We start from the raw sequence: 16,416 nt of genomic DNA on the forward strand, positions 1-16,416 counted from the left end.
CAAAGGTTTAAACCTGTGGCTTCTATACCCAGCCATGGTGTTGTCATTCATAGCCAAAGGTCACAAAGAGCTGTTCTTAAATAAACAAGAGCTAAGAAGTAGATCACGTGCACAGCCCTCCACGCCTACAAAGCTCTCATCTTGTCTCTGCTCCCTCTCCCACTTCGCCCCACACCACTCTCCCTAGCTCACTACCCTCCAGCCACATCCATCTTCTCTCCATTCTTCCCACTCACCAAGCTCTGTCCCTCTGCAAAGGCTCTGCACGGCTGTTTCCTCTGCCTGCTCAGGGCCAACTATTCCTCACTCTTCAAGTCTCACTTAGATGCCCCTCGTCAGAGGTAGATGGGTTTGCTTCCTTGTGTATTGTTTACATACACATGAGCACATGAGCACTCACACGTGTGCACACACATACACACAACTAGAAGTTCCAGGAGAGCAGGAACCTACCTCGTTGGCCTCATCTCCATTGCATCTCAGCATCTAGCCTGGGATCCAGCGCACAGCTGGTGGCAAGAACATACACCATCGTATCTAGTGTTCAAAGCCAACCAAGATATGAATAAAATGTGCGGGAAAATGAACTAAAGGGACTTGCAATTAGTACTGAAACCAGTTACACAAGGGATCAAGCTACAATTATTATTACAAATATGAGCAAAAAGCAGAAATCAAGAGCAACTAATCTCATCCTACCATGGAAGATGCACTATATACAGCTCTTCATAGTTATTAGAGAAATAGAAACCCAAGTTTTAAAAACAGAATTAACAGCAATGTGTATACTTTTTAAATCATTAGTAAAGAAAAAAGAAACAAAACCGAATCCACATACCAAAGGATAAAAACAAAGAAAACGTTTACAGAAAAAGAAATAAAGAATTGAAGCATTCAACAAAAAGAGAGAGGTGAGATCAAATTTATTGACTGTAGAAATAAATGTCATTTGGTTAAGACCCCTAGGTTGTACCAAAAGACAGAATCTAACTATGCTGTTCTTACCAGATATGCGCCTAACAGAAAGACATGAAAAAGTTAAAATAACAAGGCTAGAAAGAGATACAGCAAGAGGACACAAATAAAACTGGGATAGCAATATTAAAATATGAAAAAATAGAAGCCAAGGCAAAAAGCATTCACTAGGGGAAAATAGTCATTTTATCTTGACAAAAGATAAAATCCACAATTCCACAGTGAAAATATAACTGTCACAAATCTTTTTGTGATGAATAACGAAGAATCAAACTTTATAAAAACAAAAACTATCAGAAACACAAATAAAAATGGAAAGAATTCTATTGAAGAGAAAGACTTTGACCTACCTCATCCAGCTTTTGACAGATCAAGAAAGCAAAGAGAAATAAATAACAAAATGATCCTTGACATTCTAAATTCTGTAAAGCTGCCTTCCCTTACATACAGGGAAATTACCTGCTTTTTCAAGTAAAACTTTTACCAGAAAAAGTATGAAGTAGAACCTCACAGGCCACCTCCTCCAACATTCAGTAAAACTAGAAATTAATGGCAAAAATTTAAGCAAATAAGGCAAAGCACCAGGAAATTTTTAATGCTCCACTAAATTATTCTTGGATCAATGAAGAAACAAAACTGAAATTTCAGAACTGCAACAAACAAAACAAAATAGAAACAAAATTGTAATTACAGAATTTTTAGAAAACAATTTTGAAAAAGGCACTGCATTTTTTTTTTTTTTTTTTTTTTTTGGCCATGCAGCATGTTGGATCTTAGCTCCCCAACCAAGGATCAGACCTATGTCCCCTGCATTGGAAGCGTGGAAGCTTAACCGCTGGACCGCCAGGGAAGTCCCATGCATTTTAAAACTCACAAGATATGACCAAAGTGGTGCTCATAGGCAAACTCATAGCATTAAACACATTCTTTTTTTTTTAACTATGGAAACAAAGTTTTCAACTCAAATACTTGAAAACACTAACAAAACAAACCTCAGAAAAGTAAGCCAAAAGAAATTTAATGATGCATTAGGAAATTTGAACAAACAGAATTTATAAATACAAGAGTACGGATTCTTTGGGGAAAAAAAAAAGTGGGGGAGGGCAATAAAACAGCCTAGCTGGCAAGACCCAGACCAAAAACAAAGGAGGAAGCTGGAACAAATTACCAGAGCCTCCAACCCGAGGATATGACATCTCAGTTCAGATCCCATGTAAAGATTTCAAGCCAGTCTGCTCTTTCTGGAAGGTCTGAGAAGCAATTTTCACCAGGACCCATATCACCCTCAGCAGATCTCAGCAAGGTAAATCAAGAGAAAGAGAAAAAAATACACAGGACTAGGAGTACAAAGAGGAAACTCATCAAAGAGAGACTTTTTCTTCTAATCATAAGAAAATACTTTGCTAAATTTTATGCAAATAAGTTCGAATCTCTTGATGAATAAATTATTTTCAGAGAAAACACAATCCACTAAAAATTGACTCAAGAAGTAGAAAACGGATGAACTTATTCTGCCTGGAATGCCCTCCCCCGCACCAGAACTCTGAGTGGCCACCTTATTCTAGTCATTCAGGTCTCAGTTCAAATGTCACCCCTTCAAAGAAGTTTCCCTGACACCCCATCAAGAACCCCACCCTCACGTGCTACCTCATGACCCTGCTTCATAGCACTTAGGTCTATATTGATTGATAATAAATGAAATTATTGCTTTATCCCTTTTTAACTTATTTATTTTCTCTCTCTCCACTGGAATGTGAGCTCCTTGTGAGCAGGGACCTCATTCATCGAGTTCACCAAGTATTCCTGGTATAGAGGAAAGGACCCAGCACAGAGTAGGTGCTCAAAAACATGTCTGAATGAATGAAAACCAAAGAAGACAAGAGGATAGCTTCCAGAAAATCCTTCCAAATAACCTCTTTTTACAAAGGAGGACAAATCTTTCAAGATGGAAAAAACTATCCTGGAAAATACTTCAAGGGTCAGGACAACTGGGCCAGCAGGTGAGGGTTCATATACGGGAAGATGACCACAGGTCTCAAAACCCTACTCCAACACCATTAGAGGGGGAATGAAGAACAGGCTTGAGAAGCAACCTAAATGTCCATTGACAGATGAATGGATAAAGAAGATGTGGTACGTATATACAATGGAATACTACTCAGCCATAAAAAAGAATGAAATCATGCCATTTGCAGCAACATGGATGGACCTAGAGGTTGTCATACTAAGTGAAGTGAGTCAGACAGAGAATAACAAATATCATATGATATCACCTATATGTGGAATCTAAAAAAAATGATACAAATGAACTTATTTACAAAACAGAAACAGACTCACAGGCATAGAAAACAAACTTAAATTATGGGGAAAGGCAGGGAGAGATAAATCAGGAGTTTGGGATTCACAGATGCACACCACTATATATAAAATAGATAACCAACAAGGACCTACTATATAGACAGGGAACTATACTCAATATTTTGTAATAACCTATAAGGGAAAAGAGTCTGAAAAAGAATATACACACACACACACACACACACACACAACTGTGCGGTACACCTGAAACTGAAACTAACACGATATTGTAAATCAACTATACTTCAATTTAAAAAACTCCATTAAAGACAGTGAGTATTCTGACTCTACCACAGATTAAAAAATAAAATAAAATATAATAAACAACAAGGACCTACTGTATAGCGCAGGGAACTATATTCAATATCTTGTAATAAACTATAATGGAAAAGAATCTGAAAAAGAAAAAATATATATATATTATATATATAAAATATATATATAATATTTATATACGTATATCTGAGTCATGTTGCTGTACACCAGAAACCACCACAACATTGTAAATCAACTACACTTCAATTAAAAAAAAAAAAAAGCAGGCTTGAAAAGTCACAGAGATGTAACTGGCTTATGCAATTAAGAACACACATGGAAGCAGTGAGTGGCCTGTCGGCCCTCAGGGGGTCCAGCTGCTTCCCTGACCCCTGAGTCCCAGGGAATCTGGTGCTGCATAAGCCATGATGAGCGATAAAACTATTCTCATTGTCCGTCCCCTCTAGAACGTAAGCTCCATGAAGTCAGAGCCTTTGTCTGTTTTGTTCACCACTGAATCCACAGTGGCCTCAACATGGACTCAGTAAATGTAGGTTAAATGCACAAATATATAAACAACCTCTTACTGTCTCTTACCCTGCTCTAGAATGTAAGCTCCATGAGATTAAAAGCTTCATGTCTTGTTTCCTGCCATAATCTCTGCACCTAAACAAAACCTAGAACATAGTAGGTATTCATGAACATGAATGAAAGAATGAATAAAAATTTGAAGTTTTCCAACTTCCCACCAGTCCCAGGAAATGTGGCTTTGGGGAGGCCGGGGAGTGCCATTTTTTAAATAACAGCTCTTCTGACAAATAGAGCAAAAGTCAGGAAACTGGAGGTCAAGGTCTGCGGATCTTCAAGGGATAATCGAGGACCAGCAACTAGAAGCCAGGGCTGAGGGGGATGCAGTCCAGGACCCAGCACCAGCTCTGCTAGTGACAGGTGTGGTTTACAGGAGGTCTGCTCCCCTGCAGAGACCTGAGTGCCCTTGGCCATAAAACAGAGTTAAGCAACTAGTGGTTCTCAGAGTGTGGCTTGCAGATCCCTGGGGCATTGAGGTAGGTCCAGGGACTGATAGAATGTCACAAGGGAGAATGTCACAAGGGAAAAGTGTTATGAAAAAAAAATTAAGCTGAGTGGTGGAAGAGGGTGTGCTGGGTTCGCAATTTTAAATAGGGTGACCAGAAAAGATCTCGAACGAAAGGAGGCATTTTATTAAAGTGAGGGGGCAGAAATCTCAGGGAAGAGTGTTCAGGCTGAGGCAACTGCAAGTGCAAAGGCCCTGAGGCAGGAACATGCCTGGGGCATCTGTGCAAAAGCCCAGAGGATAGCGGGGCTGGAGCTGAGGAAACAAGAAAGTATGTAGTGAGAGACGAGGCAGAGGGACATCAGGGACAAGTTACATCTTGCAGCCACTGGGAGGACTCTGGCTACACCCAAGTGAGATGGGAGCCACTGGAGGGCTTAAGCAGAGGAATGAGGTCTGCTGTGTAATAGGATCCCTCGGCAGACTGTGGGGACACGTGAGGCAGGAGGACCAGTGAGGGGGGGGCTGGAGTCGTCCAGGTAAGAGATGGTGCTGGCTCAGACCAGGGTGCCAGAGGAGACAGGGAGAAACAGTTGGACTCTGGAGGTATTTTTAAAAGAAGCCAACAGGATTTGCTGATGGATTGAATGGTGGTGGTGGTGGTGGTAGCGGTGGAGTGTGTGTGTGTGTGTGTGTGTGTGTGTGTGAGAGAGAGACAGAGAGACAGAGAGACAGAGAGACAGAGAGAGGAGTTAAAGACGACTCCAAGGTTTTGCCTGGGAAAGATGGCATTGTCCTTTATTGTTTATTGAGATGGAGCTGAGAGGGGCAGGTGAGGCTGAGGTAGCCTTTCATGGTGTCACCAATCTTCCCAGTCCTCTGCTTTCTAGGCACCTGGTAGGACAGCAACACTCCAGCCCCCGAGGAGATTAGCTATGGCCATGTGACTTGCTTTGGCCAATGAAATGCAAGCCAAATGGCATGAGCCACTTCTGGGCAGAAACTCATCCCCCTTTCCTGCTTCTACAGCCAAGGAACCCGGAGAGAGAGGCTCTTTTACCTGCTGTCCCCTGATGGGGACAGCAGGGAACAGAGCCCCCAGGGTTGTTTGAACCCTCCCGGATTTGCAGATGATCAGGGCAGAGTGACCCAGCCTACCCCAGCTGGTGAGGGCAGAAGAACAGGCGGCGGGTTGAGGGCTTGTTCACTGGAGATGCTGGTTAGACCTCCGAGCAGAGGTATCAACTGAGTGGAGACACTGAGACTTGTGTCCACCCTCTCCCACCCCGACTATGTCTGGGGAGGGTCTCCCTCCCTCTGCACCTCTTGCAGGGCCACCCAGATTTCTCCTGAGGTGGGGTTCGGCAGAGTGGGGCAGCAGGGGACAAAGCCAGCAGCCGAGAGCATGGGAGGGACGGACGGGAGTTCTTCCAGAGCTGCACCCTCAGATAGAGAGAGCAGGGTGGACAGAGGCCCAGAGAGAAGGGGGGACAAACAGGACAGAGGGGAGGGGAGGCTCCACAAGTGTGTGTCCCAGAAGCGACAAGGGTACAGATCCAGTTGACTTGCAGAGAAGCTGCCTCCCACGTACTGAGTTTACTTAGGCTGTGAATGACTAATAAAATACCATAGTTTTAAGACGAAGAAACAACCTTCAGAATGGGAGAAAATACCTGCAAACGAAGCAACTGACAAAGGATTAATCTCCAAAATGTACGAGCAGCTCATGCAGCTCAATATCAAAAAAACAACCCAATCCAAAAATGGGCAGAAGACCTACATAGACATTTCTCCAAAGAAGATATACAGATTGCCAACAAACACATGAAAGGATGCTCAACATCACTAATCATTAGAGAAATGCAGATCAAAACCACAGAGTGGTATCACCTCACACCAGTCGGAATGGCCATCATCAAAAAATCTAGAAACAATAAATGCTGGAGAGGGTGTGGAGAAAAGGGAACCCTCCTGCACTGTTGGTGGGAATGTAAATTAATACAGCCACTATGGCGAATAGCATGGAGGTTCCTTAAAAAACTAAAAATAGAACTACCATATGACCCAGCAATCCCACTACTGGGCATATACCCTGAGAAAACCAGAATTCAAAAAGACACATGCACCCCAATGTTCACTGCAGCTCTATTTACAATAGCCAGAACAAAGAAGCAACCTAAGTGTCCATCGACAGATGAATGGATAAAGAAGATGTGGCACATATGTACAATGGAATATTACTCAGCCATAAAAAGAAACGAAACAGTTATTTGTAGTGAGGTGGATGGACCTAGAGTCTGTCATACAGAGTGAAGTAAGTCAGAAAGAGAAAAACAAATACCATATGCTGACGCATATATATGGAATCTAAGGGGAAAAAAAAAAAAAAAGGTCATGAAGAACCTAGTGGCAAGACGGGAATAGAGACACAGACCTACTAGAGAATGGACTTGAGGATATGGGGAGGGGGAAGGGTAAAATGTGACAAAGTGAGAGAGTGGCACGGACATATATACACTACCAAACGTAAAATAGATAGCTAGTGGGAAGCAACCGCATAGCACAGGGAGATCAGCTCTGTGCTTTGTGACCACCTAGAGGGGTGGGATAGGGAGGGTGGGAGGGAGGGAGATGCAAGAGGGAAGAGATATGGGAACATATGTATATGTATAACTGATTCACTCTGTTATAAAGCAGAAACTAACATACCATTGTAAAGCAATTATACTCCAATAAAGATGTTTAAATAAATAAATAAATAAATATCCATCTCCTGTTAATGTTTTCCTAACAGAGAAAGAATAAAACAAATAAAAGTGGCAGGTATCAATTCTTACTAAAAAAAAGAGGTTTGGTATAAAAACCTGGAGTGTTGACAAAGTGGACAACTTGGCACCACGCGGTCTCCCCTCCCCCAATGATAATGGTCACCTGGAACTGAACAGTAGCTACCGCTTTAGGCCAGGCAGATGCTCCCAGTTCCCCACAGTCCCCTCCACTCCCTGTATGTTTACTCTCTTTGGTTTCCAATCTGGCCCCTGTAGGATTTTAGTTGGTGGCTCTAGACCTGAGGGAGGACTCGTCAACTCTGGCCTCCAGGAGCCCAGGAGGTCCCGGCTCTGACCTCCGAGGCCTTTGCCTGGATTCTGTAGGCAGCAGCATCATCCTTCTTAAAAACTCCCCTTTATCCTTAAGTGGGCCTGAGTCTGCTTCTATCACTTGGGACCAGAAGAGCTTAACCACCACAGATGGTCCCACAGGCAGCACAGAGGCCCGAGGTCACAGCATCCCTGCAAGATGGTTCTGAGTCTGGTACACCAGGATTTAAACAGGGAGGATGACCACAGTGAACCCCCTCAGCCCTTCACAGCAGCCCACTACATACCTCTTCTTGGGAGCAGAACAGGGGAGGGAAGAGGGAAGAAAGAACATCTGACAAGTCCATGGGAATGATGGGCACAGAGCTTGGGGCCTCTCACAGCACACACAAGTCCTGAGAAGGTCCTAGAATCCCAAATGCTTTCAACACATATTCACCAAACCCTTACTCAATGCCAGCTCGTCTAGTTTCTGGGATATGGCATTACGTGAAATGGACCAAGTCCTGCCACCATGGAGCTAGCATCCGTGCAGGGCAGAGACATAATAAAGAAGACAAGTGAAAAACAGAAATAGAGTCACAGATATAGAAAACAAACTTATGGTTACCAAGGGGGAAAGGGGGGGAGGGATAAATTGGGAGATTGGGATTGACATATACACACTACTATATATAAAATAGATAACTAATAAGGACCTACGGTTTAGCACAGGAACTCTACTCAATACTCTGTAATGACCTATATGGGAAAAGAATCTAAAAAAGAGTGGACATATGTATACGTATAACTGATTCACTTTGCTGTACAGCAGAAACTAGCACAACATTGTAAATCAACTATACTCCAATAAAAATTTTTAAAAAATTTTTTAATGAAAGAAAGAAGATAAATGAGTGTGATATGTAGTGGGTAAGACAATAATCAGAGTGATGGGGGAATAAGGAGGGAGGGAGAAGTGGTTGGGGGTGGTGAGGTCACTGATATACATCGTGTGGTCTGGGAAGGTCTCACTGAGAAGAGGACATTTGAGCAGAGGCCTGCCTGAGAAGGGAGGGAGCCTGGCAGACATCTGGGAGAAGAGTTCCCACACAGAAGGAACAGCAAGTGCAAAGGCCCTGAGGCAGGAGGGTCTTGGCCTGTTCAAGGACCAGCAAGGAGGCTGGTATGGCTGGAGCAGAGCAGTTGCGGGGAGAGATGGTCAGAGAGGCAATAGGGGCAAATTTCAAAGGGCCCACAGGCTTTGGAGGATGTTTGGCTGTAACTGAGCGAGATGGGATGCACAGGAGGGCCCTGAGCAGTGGAGGGAAGTGACCTGACTCGGATTTAACAGGATTCCTCTGGCTGCTGGGTGGAGAGCAGATGGTGGGGGCCAAGGGCAGGAGCAGGGAGCCCAGGGAGGGGCTACTGCCCTAGTCCAGGGGAGAGGCACCAGGGGCCCGGCCAGGGCAGAGCTGGTGGAACGTGATCAGGCAGGGGCTGGATTCTGACTGAAGAGCTGGCAGGATTCACCCATGGATGAGACGTGGGATGTGAGAGCAAGAGGCACCAAGAAGGACCCCAAGGCTTGGGTCCTGAGCGCCTGGAAGGTGGTAAAGTTACCTCAGTAGTGAGGAGGGGCGGGCGATGGACTCCCAGAAGGGGCAGCTACCACTCCCACAGGAACCTGGGCCCAGCGCTGATGGATCTGCCAGGTTTTTGAGAAAAGCCATAAACCCAGATGTTTCTGTGAAGTGTCTCAATTTTCAAATGTTGGCAACTTATTCAAAGATGCTGAAGACACTGCAGGGCCAAACAAAACAGACGGACAGTCTGGATCTGACCCGAGGGCCATGGGTCTGCAGCCTCTGACACGAGGTCAGATCACCGAAAGCTCCATTATTGAGTGATTGCTGTGTACCAGCCAAGCATCCACATTATCTGCTTTAACTCCAAGGACACTATCATGAGGCAGATATCATCGTCCTCTTGTCCCAGCCAAGGAAACTGAGGCCCAGAGAGGGCAAGCCCCTGCCAGAGGTCACACAGCAGGTGAGTGGTGGCATGGGGGCTGGAGCCTGAACTGTCTGACCACAAGGCCTGTGGTCATGGGGTGCTCTGCCACCTCCATCACCCAGACAAAAAACAAAACCAAACCCTCATTTTACACATAAGGAAAGAAAAGCCCACAGAGAGAGGGAGTGTGACTTGTTTAAAGTCACTCAGCAAGTTGGCACTGGAGGCTGGACTTGAACCCGGGGTTCATGACACCTGGTGCAGCGCCCTTCTCAATGAGGCCTCTTGGAGGTGCCTGGGGAGGCTGCATGAACTGGGTTGGGGGGACGGGGCGCAGCACAGCACTGCAGGCAAGAGCCAGGCTCTGGAGCCTTCTTCATATCACAACTCTGCCACTTGGAAGCTGTGTGACCTTGAACAAGTCACTTCACCTCTCTGTGCCTTGGTTTCCTCATCGGGTGTAACCATGGCACCTACCTCATAGGGCTGTTATGGGAACAAAAGGAAGTAACACTTTTGGGGGCTCAAGCCATGCCCTTCAAAGTCCACCTCTTCATGTATCAGCTGCTCCTGGCCTGTCTAATATTACACCAACGTATTCCCAATCGCCGGAAGTCCCCAGGTTGGGGACATCACATGCGTCCTCATACTTGTGAAAATGTAGCAGCATGATATAAGGGACGGACAGAAGAGCTGGGGTTTTCTGTAGAAATGAAGGGGAAGCAAGAAAGGCATGGGGGTGGCAGGGGTCTTCTCCTGAGCGGCTATGGGCCCGAGCCACACTCATGCGTGTGTGTGTGTGTGTGTGTGTGTGTGTGTGTGTGTGTGTGTTTGTAAGGAGGGGTAGATGTAGCAGAAGCCTCAGCGGAAGGGGAGGGGTCCCTGGCCGGGCCCCCTGCTTCCCTGCAGCATAAGAAGACACTTAGAGCCTGGCAGAGAACTGGACACAAAGAACAACAGACATAACAACCAACATCTACCCCACAAATGTTGACTGAACACCTACTGCTGCCAGTGTCCTGAGCACTGGGGAGCCAGCCATGAAACAACACAGATAAAACTCAACCTCCACCTTCACGGAGCTGGTGGACCACACACAAAACAAACGAGGAACACTGAGGAAAAGTCAATGGTGGCAAATGCTAGCAGAAAAGTCAAGCAGCAAAAGTGTGGGGAGATCAATATTGAATGGGGTGCTGGGAAAGAGCTGACTTCAATAAGTTTCCGGAAACAGTCTTGTGGCCAACTGGGGGAAGAGCATTCCAGGCAGAGAGAAAGGCAGTGCAAAGGCACTGAGGCAGAGTGTGCCTGGTGTCAGGAGCCAGTGTGGCAGAAGCCAGTGACCAGGCGGGAGAAGGAGAGGACCCCAGAGAGAGAGGCAGAGAGGCCATGTAGCCGGGGAGGGGCTGAGGGCCACCTTCACGCAGGGCCTCAAGCTTTGGGGAGGGTGTGGCTTTGACTCTAAGTGGTGGAGGGGGGGGCAGTTGTCAGAGGCGGGCTGTGCAAAGGAGAGACAGGATCTGATGATTACTCAGATGCAGGGTGGACAGGGGACTGGCAGGGGTGGGGGCAATGGTGGAAGCGGGGAGGCTGCTGCAGAAGTCCACAGGAGAGACGTGGGTGGCTCAGACAGGTGGCAGCACAGAGGTGACCCGGTGCATTCACACATCCAACAGGTGCCCGGCACTTCCCTACACTATTCCACTGAACCCTTGCACCATGAGCAGCTGCTAGTTGCTCTGATCTCCCTAACCCCATTCTACAGGGCAGCAAACTGAGGCCCTCGCCCAAACCACACTGCTAAAAAGAGGCAGCGCGTGGCATCCATCCTTCACAAGAGAGAGTGGGCACCGTCCCACCCATGACAGGGCAGAGAGTGGGTCTAGAGTCGGGACACCAAAAGTCCAGCTCCTCCTCCCCGACTGGTCTCTCCCTTCTCTCTGGCTGCCCCAATCCCACTTCCCTCCAGCCACCCTCACAAGCCCTCCTAGACCCCGCCACCCCATCAATCCTCCGGAGTCACCCATTTCCTGAGGTTCAAACACACACTCCCTGAGACTGAAGTCCAACATCACCTGTGCTCCCAGTCAGCATAGCCACCTGCCTGCCATCCCCACCTCGCCCGCCTCCAGACCTTCACTCGTGACCCCTCCAGGCCTTTCTCTGCTGCCCCTCCAACCCCGATGCCTGCGTCTGCACCCACCCGAGCCTTCCGAGCATCTAATCCAGAAGAGAAATCCAATTTGCGTGAAGGGCTTGGGGTAATTCTGTGTCGAGGCCACACTTCTCTTTCTGTTTGTTGAAGGAGGCTGATGCTTCTTCTTGGAGGAAGGAGAAAAGCTTCCTTTGTGCCGGGTCTGGGGAAATTGTGTCTGTTTAGGACAGGCTACAGTTTTCTTTGTGAACGCTGTAGATTTTTCGTGTGGGAAAAGGGTTTATGAGATTTCCCTGTGGCTGCCCAGAATGGGGAGAGGTTTTTCTGAGCACAGAAAGAAATTACCAAACAGGCGTTTGAGAGGAAGGAACATTTAGCAGCTGCTTCTCACGGAGAGGTTAAGGATTTCGTGGTTGGTGTTTTCATTGGAGTGAACATAAAATGCAGAGAAAGGAAGAAAGCCTTCCCTGTAGTTTCATGGGCGTGAGGGAAGGAAGTTGGTCCTTGATGTTCTGGCGGGGAGGGCAGGATTTTGTTTGGGGGGGAGGGGTGTTGGGGTGTTTTGTTTTTTTTTTTCTCTTCAAGTAGAAAATAAATTTTAAAATGGTCGCAGAACCCAGAAGAAAGGTTGTCATAGCAACAAAAGTTTGAGGCCAGGTACCTCCTGACACCCTTTCAGTACCGTGACCGTGGAGGGGCAGGATTTGGGCACTGTAGGATCAGTGGGGGAAACCATCCAAAGCTTGGCTCAGACCTCCCAAATTTCTCACCAGCACTGACAGGCTGATAACTATTTTCCAAGCTCCCAGGGAGGAAAATTGTGATTTTCTGGGAGGGGCGATCTCTAGCCAACAGTGATCAAGAGGAAAGAGAAAACTGTGGGTTTGGTTTATTTACCCAACAAACTAACCATCCATGTTTTTACTAACCAAGGACTGGGGGTGAGGGTCTTATGCTGAGCCCCCCAGATCACGCCTTTCTCTGACCCCCAACTGCACCATTCTCTTCCCTGATCACTTCATTTTGATTCCTTTGTGCCCCATGAAGACAATTCAGGCCCCCTCATCAGCTGTGAGGCCAGACGAAAACCTCTCTTAACTTCAAATTCCTCATCTGAAAAATGGGCACCATAGAAGTGCCTGCCACAAGGGTGTTGGCAAGGATTCAACAAGATCCGGCCGGTGCGAAGTTTTAACAATGTCTGGTACACATGAAGGGCTCAATAAATGTGAGCTAGCATTGTTTTTAATTAACAATTTTTTTAATGCTTAGCTTTAAACATCCTGTATCAAACCCTGGAGGAGCTACACGGACGAGCTACAGGGAAATAACTGCAAGAGTTGGGGGGCGTGACCTTCAGGAAGAAGCTAGGAGAGACCTCAAACAATTGAGAGGCTCAGCTGGCCAGTGAGGGCCCAGGCACTCCATGGGGCAGAGACAGGACAACTCCGCTGCAGGACACAGCGTTGGATTTAAGTGTGTACATAAAGGAAAGGGCAGAGAGTCTGCGTTTTTACACGAAGGAGAAGCTTGGTGAGAGGCGGAGGTGAGGTGGGGGGACCTCTACCCCAAAGGGTGCAGATATTTCCCAGGACGAGGTATTCTGAGGCCTCCGTGGGAGAGGATTGGGCTGAGCGGAAAGCAGGGAATTTTAGGCAAGATGTCTTTTAAGGTTAATTATTATTAAACCATTAAATTATTATTATTATTACATCCCAGAGTAAAAATTCAAGTCCTGAGTGCACACCAGAAGTGAGTCTGATGGGGCGAAACTGGTCAGGGGTGGGACCCTATTCGGAGTGTCTTTGGCAAACAGCCGGCATCAAGCAGGTGGTCCCAGAAAAGTTCAGTGGGGCACCCCTACAGGCAAGACAGAGCAGGCAGCACCCCGGGAAACCTCTGGTTCATGGTCCCGAAGCCTCATCCAACATTTATCCTGCAAAAAGGTACTGAAGACCTTCTATGCACTAGACAGTACCCAGAGACTGGGCATGGCAATGAGCAAGACGGCTGGGGCCCTGCCCTCATGGAGTGACATCCTATGGGTAGGGGGGACAAGAAGCTGGTGACCAAAGGCATGCCCCCAGAAAACTTCAGGTGTGCCAAGTGTGATGGGGGAGATAAAAATGGTGATGAGATACAAAGATGGGGAGACCCTGCCTCCAAAGGGGGATAGGGAGGTCTTCTCTCCAAGGCACCCGGCCTGGGAAGGTGGGTCAGGAAGTCCCACTGGAGCTCAGGAGGAGCCAGCCAGGGAAGGTGTGGGCAAGGGCATTCCAGGCAGAGGCAGCAGCCTCCCCGGGTTTATTTCACACCTTCCTCCCTCTGTCCTTTAAACCAGTCAGGCCAACACCGTATTCAGGGCAAACTAGCGGTTGTGGCCCACTCCTGTCTACATGAGACTACACACATAGCCCACGCTGACATCAAAGAGCTAGGCAGGCACGGGGAGTTTTAACCTTGGGCAAAGAGGTCAATTCAACGCAAGAGGGTCCCCAGACTTGGACTCGGAGCAACATGGTCTGGGAGGTACCGGGTGGTGTGGACTAGCATCCCCAGCATGTGGTACAACCACTGCCAGGCAGCCTTCCCCTGAGCCCTGCCCTAGCCTCAGTGCCTGCTTCGGGGACACTTACTCCGGCCCTGGCTGCCTCCGGCGGCGGGTCCAGGAAAGGGTGCGAGGCCGAGGGAACAGTTTGATCTGCCTTCTGAAGAGTCCCCCCAACCCCGCGCCCCAATTCTGACCCGAGCCTCGCCGAGCTGTCCCGCTTTCCCGCCGGCCTCCTCTCCCTCCCGCCGCATATTCTCCCGGGCGGGGGCCGGGACACGAAGGGCTCCCTGCCGGGAACCCACCGGACTGCCCCCACTCCTCACTCCCGTGCTGCCCAAACCCGGTCCGGGAGCGGTTTAGTGCGGGCTGGGGATGGGGGTGGAAGAACGAGCGCCTCGGTTTCTGGCTCTGTGGACCTGCGGTGGAAGGGGTGGCTGACACAACAGTCCCTGCGCCAACACCACCGCCACCCCAGGCGGGAAGGGATGGATGGGAGTAGCCAGTGCCCCGCGAAAGGAAGAGGGGGAAGGGGCAAGCATGGAGATGAATTCTGGCTCGGAGAGGAACGGGGTGGGTGCCGGGAGACTCGCCTCTCCAAGGCGCGGCGACGTCCCCACAGGCGCCTGGTGCTCGGAAGGGGTACGAGCTCTGCCCGAACCTTGAAACGGCGGAGCGTCCCGAACGCCATCATTCGACACCCCCGGACCTGCCCACCGCGCTCCCCGCCCCCGAACGTTCGGCCGAGCCTGCGGAGCGCGGGGCACGGCGCCCTGGCGGTGGCGCGGGTCCCCGGCCCGGGCGCGAGGAGGGAGCGCGGGTTTGGGTCTGGGGCGCCGGGGCCGCGCGGCCCGGGGGAGCCGGGAGCGGAGCCCCGGGGCGCCGCCGCTCACTCACCGAGCCCGCCGAGCTCCTCCTCGCACGAGTACCAGATGCCGGTGTGGAAATTCCTGAAGAGGAAGCGGTCGTCGCCCGTCTCCCAGCTGTAGAGCGCGACGCCAGGGGGGCCGTTCCCCGCGGCGGCGGCGGCGGCGGGGGCGGCGGTGCCGTTGGCCGTGGCGTTAGCGCCCGAGTTGGGGCAGTTGGCGCTCCCGCCCTGGCCGCAGACCGGCTTGGGCACCCGCTGCGTGCCCTGGCACCAGTGAGTGGTGAGGAAGGCGGTGGTGGCGAAGAGCAGCGCCAGCAGGTTCAGGGCCACGGCCAGGAGCGCTCGGCCGCGGCGGTTCGTCTTCATGCCGCCCGCGCCGCCGGGACCGCGCCGCCGGGGAGCTCCGCGCGCGAAGTTGGCAGCCGGCGCCCCGCGTCAGCGGCCGCTGCCCGCCGCGCCCCGGGGCTCGGGCGCCTGCGATGGGCGGCGGCGGACGCGGCGCTGGCCCATGCCCCCGCCCCCGGGGTGGGGGCGCGGCGCGCGGGGGGCGCGGGGGGCGCGGGGGGCGCGGGGGGCGGGCGGCGGTGGAGCGGCTCCTGCGCGCCCGGAGCCCGGAGCGCGAGTGCACCTCGGCGAGGAGCCGCTGGCGCCTGGCAGCGGCCACGGCGCAGGGACGCGCGCCCCTCCGTGGGGAGACACCTGCAGGCGGCCGGCGACACTGTTCCGGCTCCCGCCCTCACTGGGAGAGGGGGCGCCCCACGCCGGGCGCTGGCGGGGGCCCGGCAGAGAAGGGCGCCCCCTAAAGAGACCCGCACCCGAGTGGAGAGCCTGAGAAGCAAAGAAAGTGCCAGGAGGCGCTCTCGGAGAAGGAGGCTTCCCACCGGGGACGTGAGGCAACAAAACCAGCCGGGAGGGGTCATCTCACGCAGGAACCAGAGAAGTCCCGCCCTCTGGAGAGAAGGGCAGAGCCTGCTGGGGCTCCCCACGAGGAACATGGACCAGCAGCACCCTCCCTCGAAGGCCCAGTAGGGAGCCCCAAGAAGGAGCCCCAAAGAGTCTGAGCTGCAGAGTTGAGTTTTTTGGGCTTCCCACACCCAAGAAGCAGCAGGGCCCACTGAGAAGGATGACTCA

At 50.1% G+C, this 16,416-nt stretch overlaps 1 protein-coding gene across 2 annotated transcripts in view; it reads right to left on the minus strand.

Moving 5' to 3' along the window:
- Positions 1 to 15,651, minus strand: part of GSG1L (GSG1 like) — a 210,404-nt gene extending 194,753 nt beyond the window's left edge. For both annotated transcript variants that reach the window (XM_061209312.1, XM_061209311.1), the window contains exon 1: positions 15,315 to 15,651. In XM_061209312.1, coding sequence (XP_061065295.1) covers positions 15,315 to 15,651 — 337 coding nt within the window. The remainder of the gene's footprint in view (positions 1 to 15,314) is intronic.
- Positions 15,652 to 16,416: the final 765 nt, after the last annotated feature.

Source organism: Eubalaena glacialis, chromosome 13, assembly GCF_028564815.1.
Source record: "Eubalaena glacialis isolate mEubGla1 chromosome 13, mEubGla1.1.hap2.+ XY, whole genome shotgun sequence".
In the NCBI taxonomy this organism is placed as follows: Eukaryota; Metazoa; Chordata; class Mammalia; order Artiodactyla; family Balaenidae; genus Eubalaena; species Eubalaena glacialis.